Raw genomic sequence first — 18,802 nt, 5'->3', positions numbered from 1 at the left:
GACTAAATAGGACCTAGATGGAACTTGGTCCTGCAAAATTAATTAACCACCACCGAGTGTAGTTAGGACTTCAATTGACTCGCTTCCGTTGTTCTCCTTCTCGAACTAGTTATCTCTAGCTGTAAGCCCATCTCTAGCATTACGAACTTGTATAGGTAATGTCATACTTATGGAACATATCTTATAAAATTATGAACATACTTATGGTGAACATCATATGCTTATGAATACTAACGCAAATATATTTTTCCTTAACTGTCGAGATGAGGCAGGGCATGCAAGAGTCGCGAGAGAGAGGCTATTTGGCCGATTCAAGCCGTTGAAGCTAACTGGATCAATGGAACGATCGATAAGTTGGTCTCCGCAATGCAAGGCAACAGAAACCGTGCGAGAGCGTCGGTTCACGCAGCGCCAACGCCAAGAAGAAATCGGCTTAACACGCAGCATACCAAATTCTAAGACTCTCTACGAGTCTAAGAGAGGTCACGCGTTGCTAGCTGCTGCCAGTTGGGCTGGCAATTTGGTCAAACCAGGACTGTTACACCACCTCGCGCAGACGATGGTGACCTAAACCACTACCACCACCAAAACGTTGCACGTGGAATAATGCGGAGTGTTTCCAACATAGTTTCATTTTACATTTTGTTACTCTAAGAGATACCAAAGAATATTTTAAAGTGATCAACGTCTAAAAACAGGACAACTGGAAAAATGTAGTCGAATTTGATCCAGACAACAACACCAGAAATGATTTAAGAAAAAAGGTAAGGAAACCAGTGATGTATTTTACATATTTTTTGTTGCGGGCTTTGTTTTGGTTTTGTTGTCGATTAGTATTGATTTTTTTGTTAAGCGAGTACCTTTGACGTATCCGTATGTTGCATTTACTTGGGGTCTTTTTTTAGTGAGGTTAGAAAATGATTCCAAGTTTTGCGTTGTAGTTCGTACACTTTTTTTACATATCGCCTGTTGAAAAGGTCTTTAAGTAGCTTCAAGGTTATGTTTCATATTATGCTCCTTAGGGTTAATTACAACCTTGGCAAGAAATGGCGCAGCGTTAACCATAAGCTATAGGTTAGGTTAGATTAGATAAAGCATATGTATACGTTCAAAATTGATAAAGTGTACTCAGAGATGTTAGTCTTTGAACAAGTACCTTTATCCCATTTTAGCTTTACTTTTGGTTCTTAAAAGGTTCCTGGTTCAGTAAGATAAAATGACAAAAAGTTTGTGATACGAAAAATGGGACATTAATTGCACTTCATCTAGAATCAAAGAAATACTGTCGGCAATCCATACCCGAGCTTTTTCACCTGAATAAAAAGTACTAAGGTTACAGGGCGCAAATAATGATTATCGTAATTATCATTTAATTAAGTAAATTGCGATCCATTCTAAATAACCTTACATCGTTATGGAACATTTGGAAAAGATACCGAACGCGAAGGTTCTTTTGAGATAGGGTTAGGGTAAGGCAGGAATGCATTCAGTTATTAGGAATCATGGTTTAGGTTTCCTTGACCTCTTACGTTTTTCACACCTCCCAATAGGTACATAGGTAACCCTCAAGTAACAGTGGGTAAAAAGTGACATCAACACACTACAACCCAATAGACCCTTTCCTTCAGGGGAAGGCAATTAAGTCTGCTCGAGATAGGGTTAAGAAGAAACGTCCTAACGGTATGTGGACAACCAAGACTTTAGATAAGTTACCAGTCCTTGCACCAAAGTCCTTTTGTTGACGCAACATCTTAATTTAAGTCTTTGTTGTTCACATAAAGGATGTTTCATCATAAGACAACAGGGTTGTCAAACACCTGACTCTATTTTTCCCCCGACTTTTTAAAAGGATATATTCTATATTTTTTGAACGCGTCCTCAGCACTAAAATAGGTTCTTCATTTCAAACAAACCCTAGAAGGGCTAGAGAAATTTCCTCCCCACCGTTTCTTAACTTTAACTATAACTTTAACTGCGCATGCGCTACATTCAGGGTTGCCAGTAAGTTGATATTAGAGCATCTCCTACATCATTCAGGTAATTGGACACTGAATGACAAGTACTGAATCGAACAGAATACTACAAGCTTTTCAGTACGATTGTTGTAGATAGCGGTTAAATTGCACATGTCATAAATGACTGCCAACACTTGTCTGCAAAACATAGTTTTATCACAACCAAAATAACGAGTTAGGGTGTTTCCAGTTGAAATTCGAAGGCTACTTGACAATAAATAACCACTAATGATTCTAATTCCATAAAATCGTAGTTGTTGTTCCCCTTGAAGACCCGGCTCCACCCCGGTAAAGTAACAACTAATGTTCACCCATCAACACGAGCGCAAACCTCCGTAGTAAACCCTGGAAAAAGGCAGGATCCAATTTCACATTTTCAGGTTTAAAGCAAAGTAACCAAACCCATTACGGAAACTTCAAGTCTTTCCTTAAATTCCGGTTATTTTTCATTATGTACATTACATTTAAAGGACAAAAGAAGAATGGCATACACCAATCCCCCACCCTCTCTCTTCCCCCCCCGTCTTCCGTTATAAATGGTTCAACTGACAAGTATTCCAAATTGCGTTTCAATAATGGCTTTGAGAGGAGTTGCAAAGGCTTAAACTAAGATGCCTTGGATTAAATAATTACAGGAGTTAAGGGATTGCGTACGAAGAAACCAATGAATACACTAGATTATTATCGGAAACATTTAGTTAATTAGAAACAGTAACTGAAGAACTAATTAGTAATTACTGAGTTTAATAAATTGGGGAATGGAGGTAAGACGGAAATCTCACCTCCCCAGAGCATCATGGTGTGTTGGATTAGTTCAGGTTAGTTTAGGTTAGGTTTGGTAAGGGTTTGTTGGGGTTAGGTTAGGATAGGTAAGGATTTTGTTGGGGTTAGGTTAGGATAGGTAAGGATTTTGTTGGGGTTAGGTTAGGATAGGTAAGGATTTTGTTGGGGTTAGGTTAGGATAGGTAAGGATTTTGTTGGGGTTAGGTTAGATTTGGATAGGTTTGGTAAGGATTTTCTCGGGGTTAGGTTAGATTTGGATAGGTTTGGTAAGGATTTTCTCGGGGTTAGGTTAGATTTGGATAGGTTTGGTAAGGATTTTCTCGGGGTTAGGTTAGATTTGGATAGGTTTGGTAAGGATTTTGTCGGGGTTAGGTTAGGTTTGGTAAGGATTTTGTCGGGGTTAGGTTAGGTTTGGTAAGGATTTTGTCGGGGTTAGGTTAGGTTTGGTAAGGATTTTGTCGGGGTTAGGTTAGGTTTGGTAAGGATTTTGTCGGGGTTAGGTTAGGTTTGGTAAGGATTTTGTCGGGGTTAGGTTAAGTTTGGTAAGGATTTTGTCGGGGTTAGGTTAGGCTTGGTAAGTATTTTGTTAGGGTTAGGTTAGGCTATCCCTCACTTATAAAGGTTTTACCTAAGGGTTAGTGGGTTACCGTTTCCTAGCCCTTTGTCTTCATATTTAAATTGTTTGTTAATTAGCTGTTTCAAATTTCCCATAAACTTAAAAACAACTTAATTGTTCTCCGTTTGAAGACAATTGCACTACATAAACAATTAACTTATGAAAGTGAGAAATCCATGGAATTTAGAGTAACCCCCACGTTAAAATTTTTGAAATTCTTAGACGACACGTGATACGAAATCTTCTTAAGTTATGCTTCCACCAAATCTATATATGAGCCTTCTTAGCAAACCCCTTTTGACTTGAACTGGAGCCAGAAAAATCGCGGTATCGTGCACCCTAAGGAATCCTCATTCTTCTAAACCAACCATCCTTGCATTGTTTTTATATTAGAAGAAATGGTTGTATCTTAAGGCACTTGCCGTTGTGGACTCGAATTCTTCTTCGAAAAAAAAAGCTTGGCTTCTGAAAATAGAAACGGACGATCGATACTATTACTATTACTAGCCTCTTATCATAAGTAAATGAAGATAAAGTTTGGGATGTCATAAATTTTAAAGGAACGTACAATGCTTTTTGTAGAGACGTGTCAACTTCAAGAACTATGCCTTGAAGTAGTAGCGTTACTATTTCCTGAAGTAGTGATTGGGCAATGCCACGTGACTAAGCGTGGAACGACACAGCGGATAGATTCAACGGATATGTCGATGCACTGATAACTCCACGAAATTCACGCATGCCCAGTAGAGCTTGATGGAAGATTAGCTTGATATAAGCCACGCCCCTACATAACATATAGTACAGCCCTTTAACTAATTCGGCACGCAATTTGTACACATACATCTAAAACCCGAAATTGTGACGAACGTTCAATAACGTGTTTATTTAAATACCATAAAGGTTACTGGTGGATTGGCTAGTGCATTCTGGGTAGGAGATGTCCTCTCCTATTGGCTGGTTAGGCCAGGTTCAGCGTGTCTTAGAAAATATTAATCAATTACGAGTGAGCTAATTAAGGGGGTCAAAATTTCTACTGAACGTCAGCTCCTAGCCTTGACTTGCGTGAAGTTCGCCGCCATTTTGGTTGAAAGGGGAGGAGCCACACGTCCCTGGCCTATCCCCAAGGCAGCTAGAAACCGTACCTGAAGCATCTACGATCTAATACATCCCATAGATATCGCTCAACGCAAAATTCATCTCCTATTTCCTTACCCCTTTCGTCTTCCGCTCTATGTGGTTCACCACCATTTTGGTGGAATTTAAGTGGAGGAGTCATATTAAGCCACACCTCCGTGGCCTTTCCCTCTAGGCAGATTGAAACCGTGCTTTATACATGCACGATCAAATACAGCCCAAGGATGTTGCGATGCATTCACTACCCATAGATGTCCCTCCATTCCCATTATATTCCCACTTTTCCCAAGCCCCTCAAATTGGCAGCAGATTCTTTACCTTCTTCGATTAGAAGACTTAAGAGAAAAGACTTATGCTCCGGTAAAAATAACGGACCAAAAAATATAAGAGAAAAAAAGTTAGCCTGAGCATCTCTGGCCTGTAGTCTCGGGCTCAGAGGGTTAACTTCATTAGGGCGTGCCTTTCGGACTGCTATAGTAGATTGCCGGGAAAATGTCTCGATTGAAACCACCGCCAATTTCCTTGACAGCGCACCGATATAAAGGCATTTACAGTCTGTAGAAAGCTTGTTGCGGAGCCGTGTCCCATTAATGGCGTTTTTACCGAAGAGTATTAGAGATATCTCGGTCTTTGAGCGCTGAAATCGGGAGGGTCAAAGTCATTTAGTTATGGTTATGTTTTGGTACCCGTTAGAGCGTGAATTATAACCGGGGGACACCCTGACATTCTCAGAATTAATGAGAGAAATTAACGAAGACATTACAATAATTACTAAGTTTCGATTAACTACAGAGACCATAGGGTCGATTTTGTAGTAACAGAAGGTCATTACTTAAAATTATCCACCGATGTAGAAATGTAAAATAACAAATGTTACTGTCTTAAAAACTCATGTTTTGGTTGAGAATAGTTTTGAATAATATGACCTGTATCTTTAAAATGACAAAAATATCAGGTTATACCATTGTCAGTTATGGATGGATTTACCTTTTACCAAGGCAAATTAGAATAACAGAAGGGTGGATCAAAGCTTTCCGTATTTGCTAGTTCACCCTAAAGACGACTCCTTTTCTGGAAAAGTATGAAAGCAAACCAGTAAGCAGGTATGAGGCTCGGAGAGACGAAATTCTCTGTCATCCCCCCTTTCAAAACCGGTACCGAGCTGCAGCTCATTATCAGAGTTCTGCACATGCGCAATCGGCGCAACAGAGGGGAATAACTCAAAAGTTTGTCTACGGCCACGTGATGTCTGGCTCCTCAGCCATGCGCCGAGGTAGTTGCGCGTGAGAGAGATATCGGACTGTGCCGTTATAGTTACCTTCCCTCTTTGACTCCCCTTCTTATACGTGCTCACTGAGCAAACCAAATTGAAGTCAGTTTACGAATTTCTGATATAATTCTGTTAAATCGCAGGAGAGACAGACTGAGTCGTGTGGGCGAAACCTTTGTTCTTACCACCACTTTTTCACTTATAATGCAAGAATGCAAGCGGGGTTGACTAAATTAACACCCCCTCTCTTTCTAATTCTTTTATCGTTGTGGCTTTCAAATTAAACCAGGCATGCCTCGGTCGCTAACAAGCCCTAGCCAAGGCCTAACTCTAACATATTAAATCCCTTGATCTAATTAAGTCTGTTCCGTTGGTGGCTGCGGAGTCCTCGCCCGGCCATAGGGAGGTGATTGATGAAGATGTTCCGGGAACACGCTAAGACTCTACATCTTTGTTATTCTGCCAGATTTAACGCAATCAGGGTCGTTTATAATTTAAGAATTAAACTGCTTTTAATATCAACCACAATTAAATTTGGAGAATGGAAATGTGGCATTTTATAATTAGGAAAATTGGGTCATTTGGGGATGGTGTAGATTTGTCATGTGATGGATTAATATTATCTCTATAGACCATTCTATTAAATACTTGAAGAGAAACCAACGCACAGGGGCGGGGTCCCCAACGCAGATTTATTTCCCTTGCACTAAGAGGCAACACCGGACGCTCCCACGTTCACTACACGAGGAACTGGCTAGCCCACTCGAACTGCTGCCTCTAACGGTGCCTATTGGTTGGCACGAGGAAAATAACCCAAGAAGGTGATCTCCCTAGCCCCTCTGTGGTGTTTGGTGCTCTTATGGTATTAATGGAAAGGTCTATTACTGTACAAGTTGTTCCAAAAAGGGTCGTTGTGCCGAAGTACAGTGGTTCTATAGGGACTTGGCAGTACTACGTCAGGCTACATTCATAAAACATTTTGGCTTCAAAAACATACAGGGCACTACTTAAGCCTTGCATCCACACCAGACTCCAGGGTCCCACTTTCTGAACATTATTTCTATTTGCCTTTGGTATTGGATAACTACATCCGGTTTTTTTGGTTTACAAAAATTAATATGTATTATAGGAAACCGGAACTAAGAAAGTCAAACTTAATATAAAAAAACATACTGAATATCATTTCCGGAAATTGTAAGCGAAAGCTCAGAAGGTCACTATTTCAAGCTTAACCTAATCTTGCCTAAATTCTTTGTGGAAAACAAATTAAATGTTAAGTCGTGAAAGTAGGCTATGTACACTGAATACAGATTTCGGACCTATAACCAAGTTTTGGCGGATTATGATTGCGTGTTTGTGAGCTTTGCAAAATCGTACCAAGGGTAAATGTAAGAAGCAAGGTCGAGAAAAATCAATGTTTTATCATGGCTACAGATGCGGGACCTCAGCCGTTGCCTTTGCCTTTGCGTTTTAAAGGCCGGGATCCAACTAAAAACGTTCGAAAGAACTGTAAACAGAGCATCAAAACTAACATTTAGTTGCTCTCAGAGTGCTGTTCAAAATTTTTCATGTTTCATTCGAAGACTTAGATTAATTCGTGCTCGGATTGTCAGATTCATTCTATTTACTGAGCGTATGTACTCGGTGCTCGGTTTGAAGTTTGGTAGTACCGTTTATCGTTGGAACTCTGTCTTTAACCCATATTTATTTGGTAGCTCTGAAGCATTCATTTCATATATGACGTACTTCGGGTGACGTGACCGTTAGAAATTGTCATATATTATTAACGATTTCTCTAGAAAACCACGCATTCTTCCACCCTCCCTCCCCCCTAGACTGTAGTTTGTTGTCGAAACACGGTAGGGATTCTTTGGAAAGACCTTTACGAAACTAGGCCGAAAGTGTAATTTTTTTAAATAAATTTTAAAATATTAAGAATGGTGTGGTCATTCATTTCCCCATAAGTTTATAAGATTTGTTCCTTCCATAAGTATGACAGTACCTATACAATTTCGTAATGCTACTGAGAGACTTACAGTACTCGAGATAACTAGTTCGAGGGAGAACGACGGAAGAGAGTCAATTGAAGTCCTACACTCGGGTGGTGGTTAATTAATTTTGCAGGACCAAGTTCCATCTATCTATTTAGTCTGAACTTACTAAGCCCAAAATTTGACAGCAGTGCCTCACCAGGCGTATGTCGCTTTACCCTGAATCTATGACCTATACTTCAACCACTTCAAAATTACAAGCTCCAGTTTGTAACCAGTGACAAACTTATCATGGAACATATCTTATAAACTAACAACACAACGAAAATGTTGATGTCCATTCCCTATATGCACTGATAATGCTACAGCATTCACGCATGCTCAGTAGCGCTCTATTTGATGGATCATAAGCATCATATATGCCCCGCCCCTTTGATAATGGATCGCACATCCCTTCAAACATCCTGACGCGATAACTTCAGCATTTTCATTGAAACTTTGGCATGGAGTTTATTAGGAGAGTTTTTAAGATTGTTGGAAAATGGCGACTGGAAAAGTAGGTAGATCTGATTAAACTTTGTTTCAATTGTTTTTTTCAGGGGTGGAGATCGAACGTGGTTGATTCTTTCGGTTCAAGAAAATAGTGCAAAACGAGGGCCAAATGGAAAACGTCGAGTAGGAAAGCTGCTGCTGCGAGCATCTGTTTACAGATGTTAAAGAAAGGAGCTAGTGTTTCGATGCCATGCCAACGGCTGACGAGGACCGAATCAAGGACCGTGGTCGAAATAAGACAACGCGTCCTCCTCCTAACATTAAACACCACGTGACATTTCGAAAGACTCCGCCTTGTTTGCACATTGTCACTCCTCCAATCAGCGCTAGCTCTTCGCCGGACAATCTTTCGAACAACCAAGGCCCTTCTTGGAACTCCAGACCTCTTAGAATCAATAACAGACTTTTAAGGTAATGCTCCGGAAAAAAGAAACAACTTAACTTTCATCGGGGAACAATAGTAAACACTTTCGTTTCATCATAAGTTTATAAAGATATGTTCCATAAGTATGGACACTACCTATACTTCGTAATGCTACAGACTTACAGATCGAGAAAACTAGTTCGAGGGAGAACTAGTTTTCTCGATCTGTAAGAGAAGCGAGTCAATTGAAGTCCTAATTACACTCGGTGGTGGTTAATTAATTTTGCAGGACCAAGTTCCATCTAGGTCCTATTTAATCTGAACTTACTAAGCCCAAATTTGACAGCAGCGCCATACTCGCCAGGCGTCTTCGCTTTACCCTGAATCTATGACTTACTTCAATCACTTCAAAATTACAAGCTCTAGTTTCCAAGTTACCAGAGATTAACAAACTTATGGAATGGAACATATCTTATCTACTTATGGTTTCATGCATGCGTGTACATTGGAACGTTAAAGGCACTCTAGTTCTCGAAGCGTGATTGGCTTAGCGATATCAATAATGCCCTAACACATACGCAGTTACTATTTTTTTTTTTTTTTTCTAAAGACGGGAACTGTATCCGAGATTTTACCGCGAGTGAGAGGAGAAATAGCAGACGAAACGTAAATCAATTATTAGAACAATAAGCTAGGCGCCTTCCCAAAAACCCGCCTCCGTCATGATCCGTGACAGTTAAGCCTCGTTACTCTCGTGCCCAGCGACTTCGCCAGTTTCTAAACGCGCATATAATTTATAAAACCCTCGCTCGATAGATATAGCGCAAATTCTTTCTCTTCTCTAAATTGGTTTACTCATTTTCACACAAGGTAGGCAGACCCTTGTTTTTGTAATTAGGAATGCGCCCTCTAGTCATAGCGTCTGGAATTCAAAATTGAAACCAAGGCTTAATGATTAGAAAAGTATTCACAAAGTACGTCACGTGATATTACGAACGGTTAAAGCGCTCGCAACCAACTTCTCAATAGTCGATACCGCAATGGTCTGCTTGGAATAGAGATAAATTCTATTGCCATTTATTTAAAACTGATGTTTAAAACAAAACATAAGGTATGGGATCCAAAGACATTCGATAGGGCTTCGTAGTTACCTGTCCAGAACCAAGTCCTTTGTTTGAAGCCATATATAACGTCTTTGGATTTATGTTCTGTCTGAAGACAAAAAGGTGGTCACAAACCAGAATATTTTACCTTCGACATTTGAAAAGGGTATATTCTACCTTCGAGTGTTCGGTTAACCCGACTTTCAGCTTCTATTAACCTTTGCACACACTCCAGTTTCGTATATTTGCTCTTGATAAAAGTGTGCCTTTTTCTATTATCCCTGAGATGGGGGCCACTGAAGAGCTACAATTTCTAACAAGTAACAAAGGAAATATGTCTGAAAGAATTTAGATGTCTCGTGTATAGCTGTTCTTCCGGACTTTCTATCGAATGCTATAACATCAAAAAAGGAACCAATATATTCGGGCACAACATTCCTCTCGACATAGGGAAAGTTTAAGAGCATTATAACATAATGCTAAACAACATAGAAAAGAAAGTGGTCTTGCCAAAAGTACGGGTGAACACGTGGTATAAGTTTATAAGATATGTTCCAATAAGTATGACACTACCTATACAAGTTCATAATGCTAGAGATGGACTTAAGCTCTCGAGATAACTAGTTCGAGAAGGAGATAACGACGGAAGCGAGTCAATTGAAGTCCTAACTACACTCGATGGTGGTTAATTTTGCAGGACCAAGTTCCATCTAGGTTCTATTTAGTCTGAACTTACTAAGCCCAAATTTGACAGCAGCGCCCCACTCACCAGGCGTATGTCGCTTTACCCTGAATCTATGACCTCCCTACTTCAATCACTTCAAAATTACAAGCTCCAGTTTCTAAGTTACCAGAGATTAACAAACTTATGGAACGGAACATATCTTATAAACTTATATTTATAACAATAGATCAAAAGTAGAATATCTCCGTCCGGGAGACTTCCTTTCAACCAAAAAAAAAACCATACTCATCTATATATTGACTATTGGATCGAACATGGTTTTGGTTGGTTCACTCTGATTGTGTCTTACGAAGCATCAATCTTGGTTGGAGCACGCGATGCGTGAATCTCATTCCGCTATGAAGGTTTCTTTTAAAAACCAACCACGAAGTTATCTTCAACACCAGGGTCTTAGGACCATCTACAAAACCCTTGTTAGACTTTGTAAGGCTTTTCAAAGCTCATGCGATAATAATTAATGAAGATTTAGCACGGTGACAAAAAATTTAGACAGGACGTTATAGGACTTGGCGTGAGAAATATTCATTTCTATTGATTTTCCTTTTCCAATATCAGAAGATTATTTTTTTTTTCATATGGAGATTCTGGTTCAGTCTTAGATTAAAACCGATTGCAATAGAATTTTTTTTCTCGCAAAATTCTACTATTAATATAAACTGCCTTTCAAGGGACCCTTTTTGAAAGGCGGGGATTAAACAGTACGCTTTTTGAACACCTTTGGTTTTCTTAAAACTGAACATTGATAGGACGGTATGTCGACAACAAAGTCCAAAGACGTAAATTAAAGGACTTTGGTGCAGGACTGGTAAACTTGAAGCCATATCTAACGTCTTTGTTGTAAACATACCTTATGTTCCTATTTAACCCTATAATAACAAGACGATATTGCACCTCCCCCTCCCCTTCGAAAAGTGTCTATTCACTCTGTGAAAGTTTTACTTAAAATCAAAAATTCGCTAAAGAAATTTTGTTAGTATTATTGACGTATTGATTTGCAAAGAAATTTTTAAATTATCTAAAAACGTCTGGCCTTAACTCAGGGTTGAGAAAACGGTATTATTTGAACTTTGAAGAAAGACAGTGCCATCATGACATGGAAAAGGGTTCTCAGGGTTATCGAAACAGTGGTATCAAGAAGGTTGCTTAGGTTTTCCTTAGTTCATTCCAAAAGTTATTCTTTATTCAACCCTGAATGGTTGAACAAAAAGGCATTGTGTAAATTTACATACCATCATGGAAGTAACGAAGGGATTGTGTTTTGTTGTCGGTTGCAGATATCCATCGGAAATTATGCAAAACGGTGGAGGCGCTATGGGGGACAAGGACGAGAGTCGCTCGGTGGGATTGCCGGGTAGCGCCATGGTCGGCAAAACAGTCGGTGGTGTCCCGAGAGCCGTAACGGCTTCCATGACCAGCATGTTGTCACGACGGCAGTATTTTGGCCCGGACATTCTCATTATCGTCGGCATCGTTCTATCCATTATAGGCTCGATCGTGACAATCATCGGCATTCACGTGGAGATTGGTAATGGCCCGATCCACACGCTCGTCATGGGAATCGGACCTTCATTAGTCGCCATGGGTCTGTTGTTCGGCTTGTTAAGATTATTCTTTTGGAGGCCAAAGCTTCCGAACTGCTTCAAGTGTTGCTGCAAGAAACGGTTTCGCGCTACCGTCGACGTTGGTCTCAATGGCTCGGACCAATCTTTGACAATGGCCAAGCACAGGATCAACCCGGCGGATACGGCCGTCTTAACAGACGAGGCGCAAACGGGATGCGGGAATGTTTACGGAAACAGAAACTCCCTAAACTTAGACGCTTCCGTCCTTATGGCTGCTTGCACCGTTAATAACTCCAATCTTATCTCATCTCCGGCCAGCGCGGGTCTAACTTCTCCCAGCAACGATTTATCCGTTTCCAGAGTAGGTTCTAAAGTAAGTACCACAACCAACCCTTCTCGTATTAAACGACTTTGACTATATCATACACTCAATTTAAACAATCATAACAGGGTATTCCAACAAGGGTTTTAGGACAGAAGTACAACGGGTTCTATTGGTAATTTTGAGTCGAAAATGTAATGTCCAAGACTCAAAATTGCCCATTGTACTTGGATCCTTCCACACTTTTTGGGAAGACCTGCATATATTCTATTCATCATGCCTGAGATTGTGCAGTGTTATTTGTATATTACGTCCATTAACATAGAGCTATTTTATCGTAGTCGTTTTGTCACGTTTTTTTGCGACAAGATCGAAAAATCGTTGAAAGAACTTAAGTAAACACGAGACTTGTTGAGCTCTGCATGGTCATGTACTTATTGTCTGGTTTAGATGTATTTGAAAATTGGTAAATATTAGTTTCGTAACAAGGCTCTGCCCGATTATAATGATACGAAACGATAAATAATAGCATATGTTCATAAGATATGTTCCATAAGTCTGTCGCTGGTTACAAACTGGAACTTGCCATGAAGTGATTGAAGTAGGTCATAGATTCTCGTAAAGCGACGCCTGGTGAGGCGCTGTCAAAGGCTTAGTACAGACTAAATAGGAAGACAGACCGAGTGTAGGACTTCAATTCTCGCTTCCGTCGTTCTCCCTCGAACTAGCTCGAGCTGTAAGTCTCTAGCATTAAGAAGTATAGGAAGCGTCATACTTATGGAACATATCTTATGAACTTATGAATGTCAATGACTCAGACGAATGGACATGTTCCTACTTGTTTAACTTGAAATTTGAAAGGGAAATCATAGAAAAGGATTAGAATTGATTCCTTTTTTTCTTTAAATGTGGTTGTAAAGCGGAATATTGCGTTGAATTTGACTAATAATTCCATGCGCGGTGTGCATGCGCACTAAAAGAAATTCATCATGACCTTGCTCTATCTCCTTTGCTATTTTTCCTATTGAAGCACGTTTGTAAACACAAGGTCTTTGATTTCGCTTAAACTCATTCCATTAACGCCATCATGAAGGTCAAAGAAGGCGAATTATTTAAAATCAAGGACCTTGAATGTGACGCTCTTTGCTTAAATGTTCTTAGCTTACAGATATGTTTTGTACATGTGATGACGCTTCTCTCGGGCAGAGTATTTGCTTGACGGGTAATTGTTACGCGTCAACGTGGCACTATGACGGTAAACGATATTGTTAAAGTGCCAATTTGACGCGTTTCGCGGTCAGTTTCGGAAAACATTGTGAAAATTAGTCTTCGCAGTTGTTCGCGCTCGGAGAGACTAATTTCGTTTTTGTTTTTTATGCCTAGTTTGTGTTTTCTTTCGAAAGGTTAATACTCCAGATGACGGACACGTGACGGAAGCTTCGGAAAACGAAGACAACGAAATAACTGAGACGTTAATTAATTGCTTAAAAAGCAGCCGGTCCGCGAGAGGTCCGGGCGTGTCGTACGAGCATCCGGGATTAGGCAGGGAATTACCGGCTCATCTATGGAATATCCCACTAAACATATCTGGTGCTAATAGACCCCGGTCCGCCCCCACATCCGTTGCCGCTGTCACGCCGGCTTCATATCCAGTAACGCCATCTGACGAGAGAAGCGCCATCATAGGCGGAACTATCTACGGAAGGTAGTTTGACCAATTCGCCTCAAGTATAGACCACTTACGAGAGAAATTATCAAACCTCCACTAAGCTTATCTAGGCATGGATGATACCACCGGGAATGCATACCGCTAATAGGAAATCTATGTTTATTTCTATGCTGGTTTTGTGGGCGGGGCTTGGGTATTATCCACCCCGCGTGTACTAACTGTGATTTCATTGGTTGGTATCAACGCGAGGTCAGGTGCGCGCGTGCAAGGTTCAAAGCGCAGCGAGGTAAAACCATCCATGACGTTAAATTCGTCATGCATAATGATAAGTCTTTGCACTTCCCAGAAAATCCGCCTGGATACATAAGCATATAGTTTCAGAGATTTTTTTGAGTTGGTCTATACTGCAAAAGGCAAAATATAAATAAAGGGTTCTATGACAATGGCCTTTGTTGATAGATGCTCACAGTCACATAAAACTTACTCGCGAGGAAAGTGCTTTCAATTGCCCATTAAGTCTAATCGCAGTACCATTACAAAAGCGATATATTTCGAGAGAATAATCCAGAAGTTAATGACTTCTATCCAAGAAGTATAAGATTCATATTCGAAAACCAACGACAACTTGTTTATTAGTTCCAACAACAGCGCCCCTATTGTGCTTTTCTCGATAAGGCACGAGAACTGGGTCATTTCACGAGGTTAGGAACATTTTTACCCCCCTCTCTGATTAACCAATAATTCTATTGAGAACCTTTAGTCTTATACTTCTCAGGATCAAAGTCATTCACTTCTGGAAAAGACTCGGTTTTCCTTATTTGTTTAAAAGCTCAAGTAATGAATATGCATTTAATAAAAGCTTTCAAACTTTCTTAAAGTCACGTATTTCACTGCTATTATTTTTCTGCTACGAAAATAAAATCAGAGTTTTAAGTTCTTTTTGCAAATATTATTTTTTTAAAAAAGGCAAGTCAATAAATTATTTCCGGGTGTCTTTCCAAAACTTCCGGTGTAAGTCCCATTATCTAAAGCGTTTCGAATTATAAATTGGGCAGAGTGTATTGTTGTAATGTGTACTGTTACAAAAACACACATTACATAATCTAATGCGAGCGCACTAATGGGATTAAACACATAATTAGGATGTACTTATTTATGTATAAATAGAAATGGGTGTAAGCTGAATTATCTTTATACTTAATCTCAAAATTTTATCATTAATTCATGGGCGGAAATGGTTTTGGAAGTTATACTAATTAATACAGTTTTGCTTACGTTACTTGCCCCATCTATAATACTTCATATCATCTATGCATAAAGCAGGAATGCATACAATTAATTGGAATCGTTGCGCCCCCATTTATCCCATGTTAAATTCGATGAATTCGGGTTCTGTGGGTATTCCGGGATTGAGAACTAACTACGCGTCACCCCTATTCATAATTCTGATGGAGTCTTTCTAACTGTTGTTTCATTGGTTGGTAGCAACTCGAGGTCAAGGCGTAAGGAGCAGCGATATAGATATTATTCACGAGGTAAAATTAGTCGTGCAAAATGATTAGTCTAGCTAGCTCTTTCCATAAAATCCGCTTAGATACCTTGAGTGAAAATCAGGATACACAATGATTCCTAGTAGCTGTATCCATTCCTGCTAAAGCCATAAGAGTTACTTTGTTACCCCTGACGTTTCTTCGGGGTTAAACAGAGTCTTAATCGAAGTGACTTATATCGAACGGTACAGGTCTGACAGATTATATTTCCATACCAACGAGCATCGTCGATCTTCCTTGAACACTTTACCATCAGTAGATTGCTCCGCGTCACTGACGCCATTCAGTCATCCGTACCATCCACTTCAAGAAATCAAACGCTTCGAGATACGAAACGGTTGAACACATGCACCGCCCATCGTCCAATAAAATGGTCAAGTCTTACAACTTAATAATCTTCAATGTTTTTTCAAAATAAAACAAAAAATCGGATCAGAAGCGTAAGGGTAAATGGAAAAATCGTATTGAGAACATACCCACAGACAGCCTGCCAGCCAGCCAGCTATCCAGAATGTTTAACGAACGCGTATACCTAATAAAAAAAAGCTCAATACAACTTGTAATTGTGATCAGTTTCGCGTTCTAGGCACAAATACGATGCCAAAAAATGCGCTATCCGTTACGGTCACGTGTCTGTGAAAACAATTGAAAAAACGTTATTAGCGCCATCTGTCTGTCAGATTGAAAACAATTCGCTATCTCGTGCATTTTCACGCCAATTTTATTTTCGATATTTCTTCAGCAGGCCTATTTTGTGCGGTCTATAAACAATAAATGATAACTAATTATTAATTAAGACATTAAGGGTTGTGACCGTCGATCTCTTTCGAACTATTTTCAGCTAAGATGAAAAGGGAGATGTCCAAATTCCCGCACACGTGGTTAAGACTAACTTACTTACTAACTTTTCAACTGAGGAAAGAATCAAATTTTACATAAATAAAAATAAAAATGTTACTGAAGTTTTTATTTTATAATGTTGATGAACGGTTTTCCATATTGTACCGGCTTTGAAATTAACTTAATTTGATTAGTGAAATTGAAACTCTTGTGAAAAACAGTGATAATTAACGAATAAGTTTAACATCATTAATAAGAATGCATTATGTTTAAATTTGGTAATGGTTTAACCAGAAATTTAAAGATACTAGCAAACACTTTGCATTATAGCTGAAGCGTTTTGCCAGCCATGTTACTCCCATCTGTATTTATATTTCAGCCATTTTAGATTATCATTCTTAATGCCCAATAAACAATTATCTATGGCAATAAATTATCTATTAATTGCTGGTTTATTCTTTGCAACTTCTATAAAAGTTTTTCACATATTTTCAATAAATTAATCACGAAATTAATCACAAGCGTAAATTTCCAATCAAATTAAGCGAAAAAAATTCAAAATCGCTTTTCAGAAATCGTCCTGAAATAAAAAATAAACTAAATTAAATTATATATTAAATTTCAATAAAAAAATATAAATAAATTCACATAGCTCTGGAAATGAAACAGCTACCTTAATATTTCAGAAATAAAAAATTAATTTGCTAAATCGAAATTATGATCAGAAATAATTAAAGTGCTAATTAAGTGAAAAATATTAAAAACGGTGCATTTCTGAAGTACGAAACACAAATCAAATGGAATCAAACCACTTAAAAATTTCAAATTCGAAAAAATAACACGCTGAATTAATCACTTGTGTGTAATTACGAGGTTTAAAAATAATTCGTAAAAAAAATTAAATCACGAGCTGAATTCCGAATATATGAATAGCACCGCGTGCACGTGTTAAAAAAGCACTGAAATTAATGGATTAATGGATAACCGCTCATCACGAGTTATAAATAATCACTACTATCAACTAGGAATGGTTGTGCCATTTTAGCCCAATTACAGCTAATTAAGAATAATGGAGAGAACTGTATTTAATGTAGATTAAAATTTACAACAATCAGTAGGTGCATGAGTAGTGTCTATCTTAAGAAAACATTTTAAATAACTAAAATCGTGTTTTTAAAATTTAAAAATAATTGAAATAATTAAAAAAATATTAATTATAAAAGGCCTGTAATTGATGCAGCATTGAAAACTAAATATTAAGGCTTTGCATTTTATATTTAATCTCAATTAACTGTAAAAACCTAACCACTAATTTGCGCTAATACGAAGCACCCAATTGTTAAATTTTTTCGTTGACGTTTTACACTGAAAAAATTTAAATATGGTAAAATATAGCCTTGCTTAAAGAACCATATATAATCTTTTACAAGACCTTAGCACTAACCAGGTCAGAAAAACTTTCCTAAATATTAACTAACTTTAATTGGCTTTAAGCCTATATAAACATAATTTAAATTAAGTCATAATCATATCTTTAATCATATTAATTAAGCAAAATATGATTAAAATCATTTTAAATATAAACCTATATTACATTATCCGATTTTATTACGCTCAAAAAAAAAGAAAATGTTTTTATTAAAAAATAATAATAAAATTGTTATAAAATAAAATATTAGCTTTTACGAATATTAAAAAAAAAATAGATTTAGTATTTTAGATATTTTAAAGTTTTAAAAAGTGGTTATTTAGAAAATATATATATAGTTGAAAATAATATAACAGTCTTTGATAACTGGTTTAAAAAAATTGCTGCGCCTGCGCAGTTAGCATAACCGCCTTTTGTAGTAGACGATAAGATTTTAAACAACATTTAGTACAAGTTAATTATATAGCAATAGTTTTGTAGCAGTAAAAAGAGTGTGAAATTAATTAATAAACTTAAATATTATATATTAAGGTAATATTAAAATTATAATATTAAAAATATATTTAAATGAACAAATATTAAATATATATTACGTTTACAACAGTTTTCACAGGATTGCCATTCTTTCCAGATTAAAATTTCCACGTTTTTCCTGACCCTTATAAACTATTTCTCCTGACCTTTTGACCCTTTAATCATTATAACTAATAATTTATAATGAGCAATACAACTAAATACCCTTTCTTTTAGCCAATTTCAAATCCCCTGTCTCCTGATCTAGTTTTTAAATTCCCTGACTTTCTCCTGACCTAAATATCAAATACCCTAACCTTAGGCAATCCTGTTCATTATCAAGT

General features: G+C 38.1%; 1 protein-coding gene across 2 annotated transcripts; it reads left to right on the top strand.

Moving 5' to 3' along the window:
• Positions 1-255: 255 nt before the first annotated feature.
• LOC149618445 (uncharacterized) lies at positions 256-17,726 on the top strand. Of its 2 annotated transcripts, XM_089854973.1 has the most exons (5): positions 256-764; positions 8,409-8,772; positions 11,848-12,508; positions 13,861-14,162; positions 15,868-17,115. In XM_089854973.1, exons 2-5 carry the CDS (start codon positions 8,552-8,554, stop codon positions 16,016-16,018), a joined length of 1,335 nt encoding a protein of 444 aa, XP_089711099.1. In that variant the 5' UTR covers positions 256-764; positions 8,409-8,551; the 3' UTR covers positions 16,019-17,115. The 2 variants fall into 2 exon arrangements, with proteins under 2 accessions (XP_089711099.1, XP_089711100.1); XM_089854974.1 differs by lacking the exon at positions 8,409-8,772 and having other exon boundaries at positions 15,868-17,726.
• The last annotated feature ends 1,076 nt before the right edge of the window (positions 17,727-18,802 follow it).

Source organism: Phalangium opilio, unplaced genomic scaffold (genome assembly GCF_054372755.1).
Source record: "Phalangium opilio isolate 3A_F unplaced genomic scaffold, DU_Popi_V2 ptg000209l_1, whole genome shotgun sequence".
Lineage (NCBI taxonomy): Eukaryota > Metazoa > Arthropoda > Arachnida > Opiliones > Phalangiidae > Phalangium > Phalangium opilio.
The sequence above is the reverse complement of the archived record's forward strand: the minus strand, read 5'-3'. Positions and strand labels throughout refer to the sequence as shown.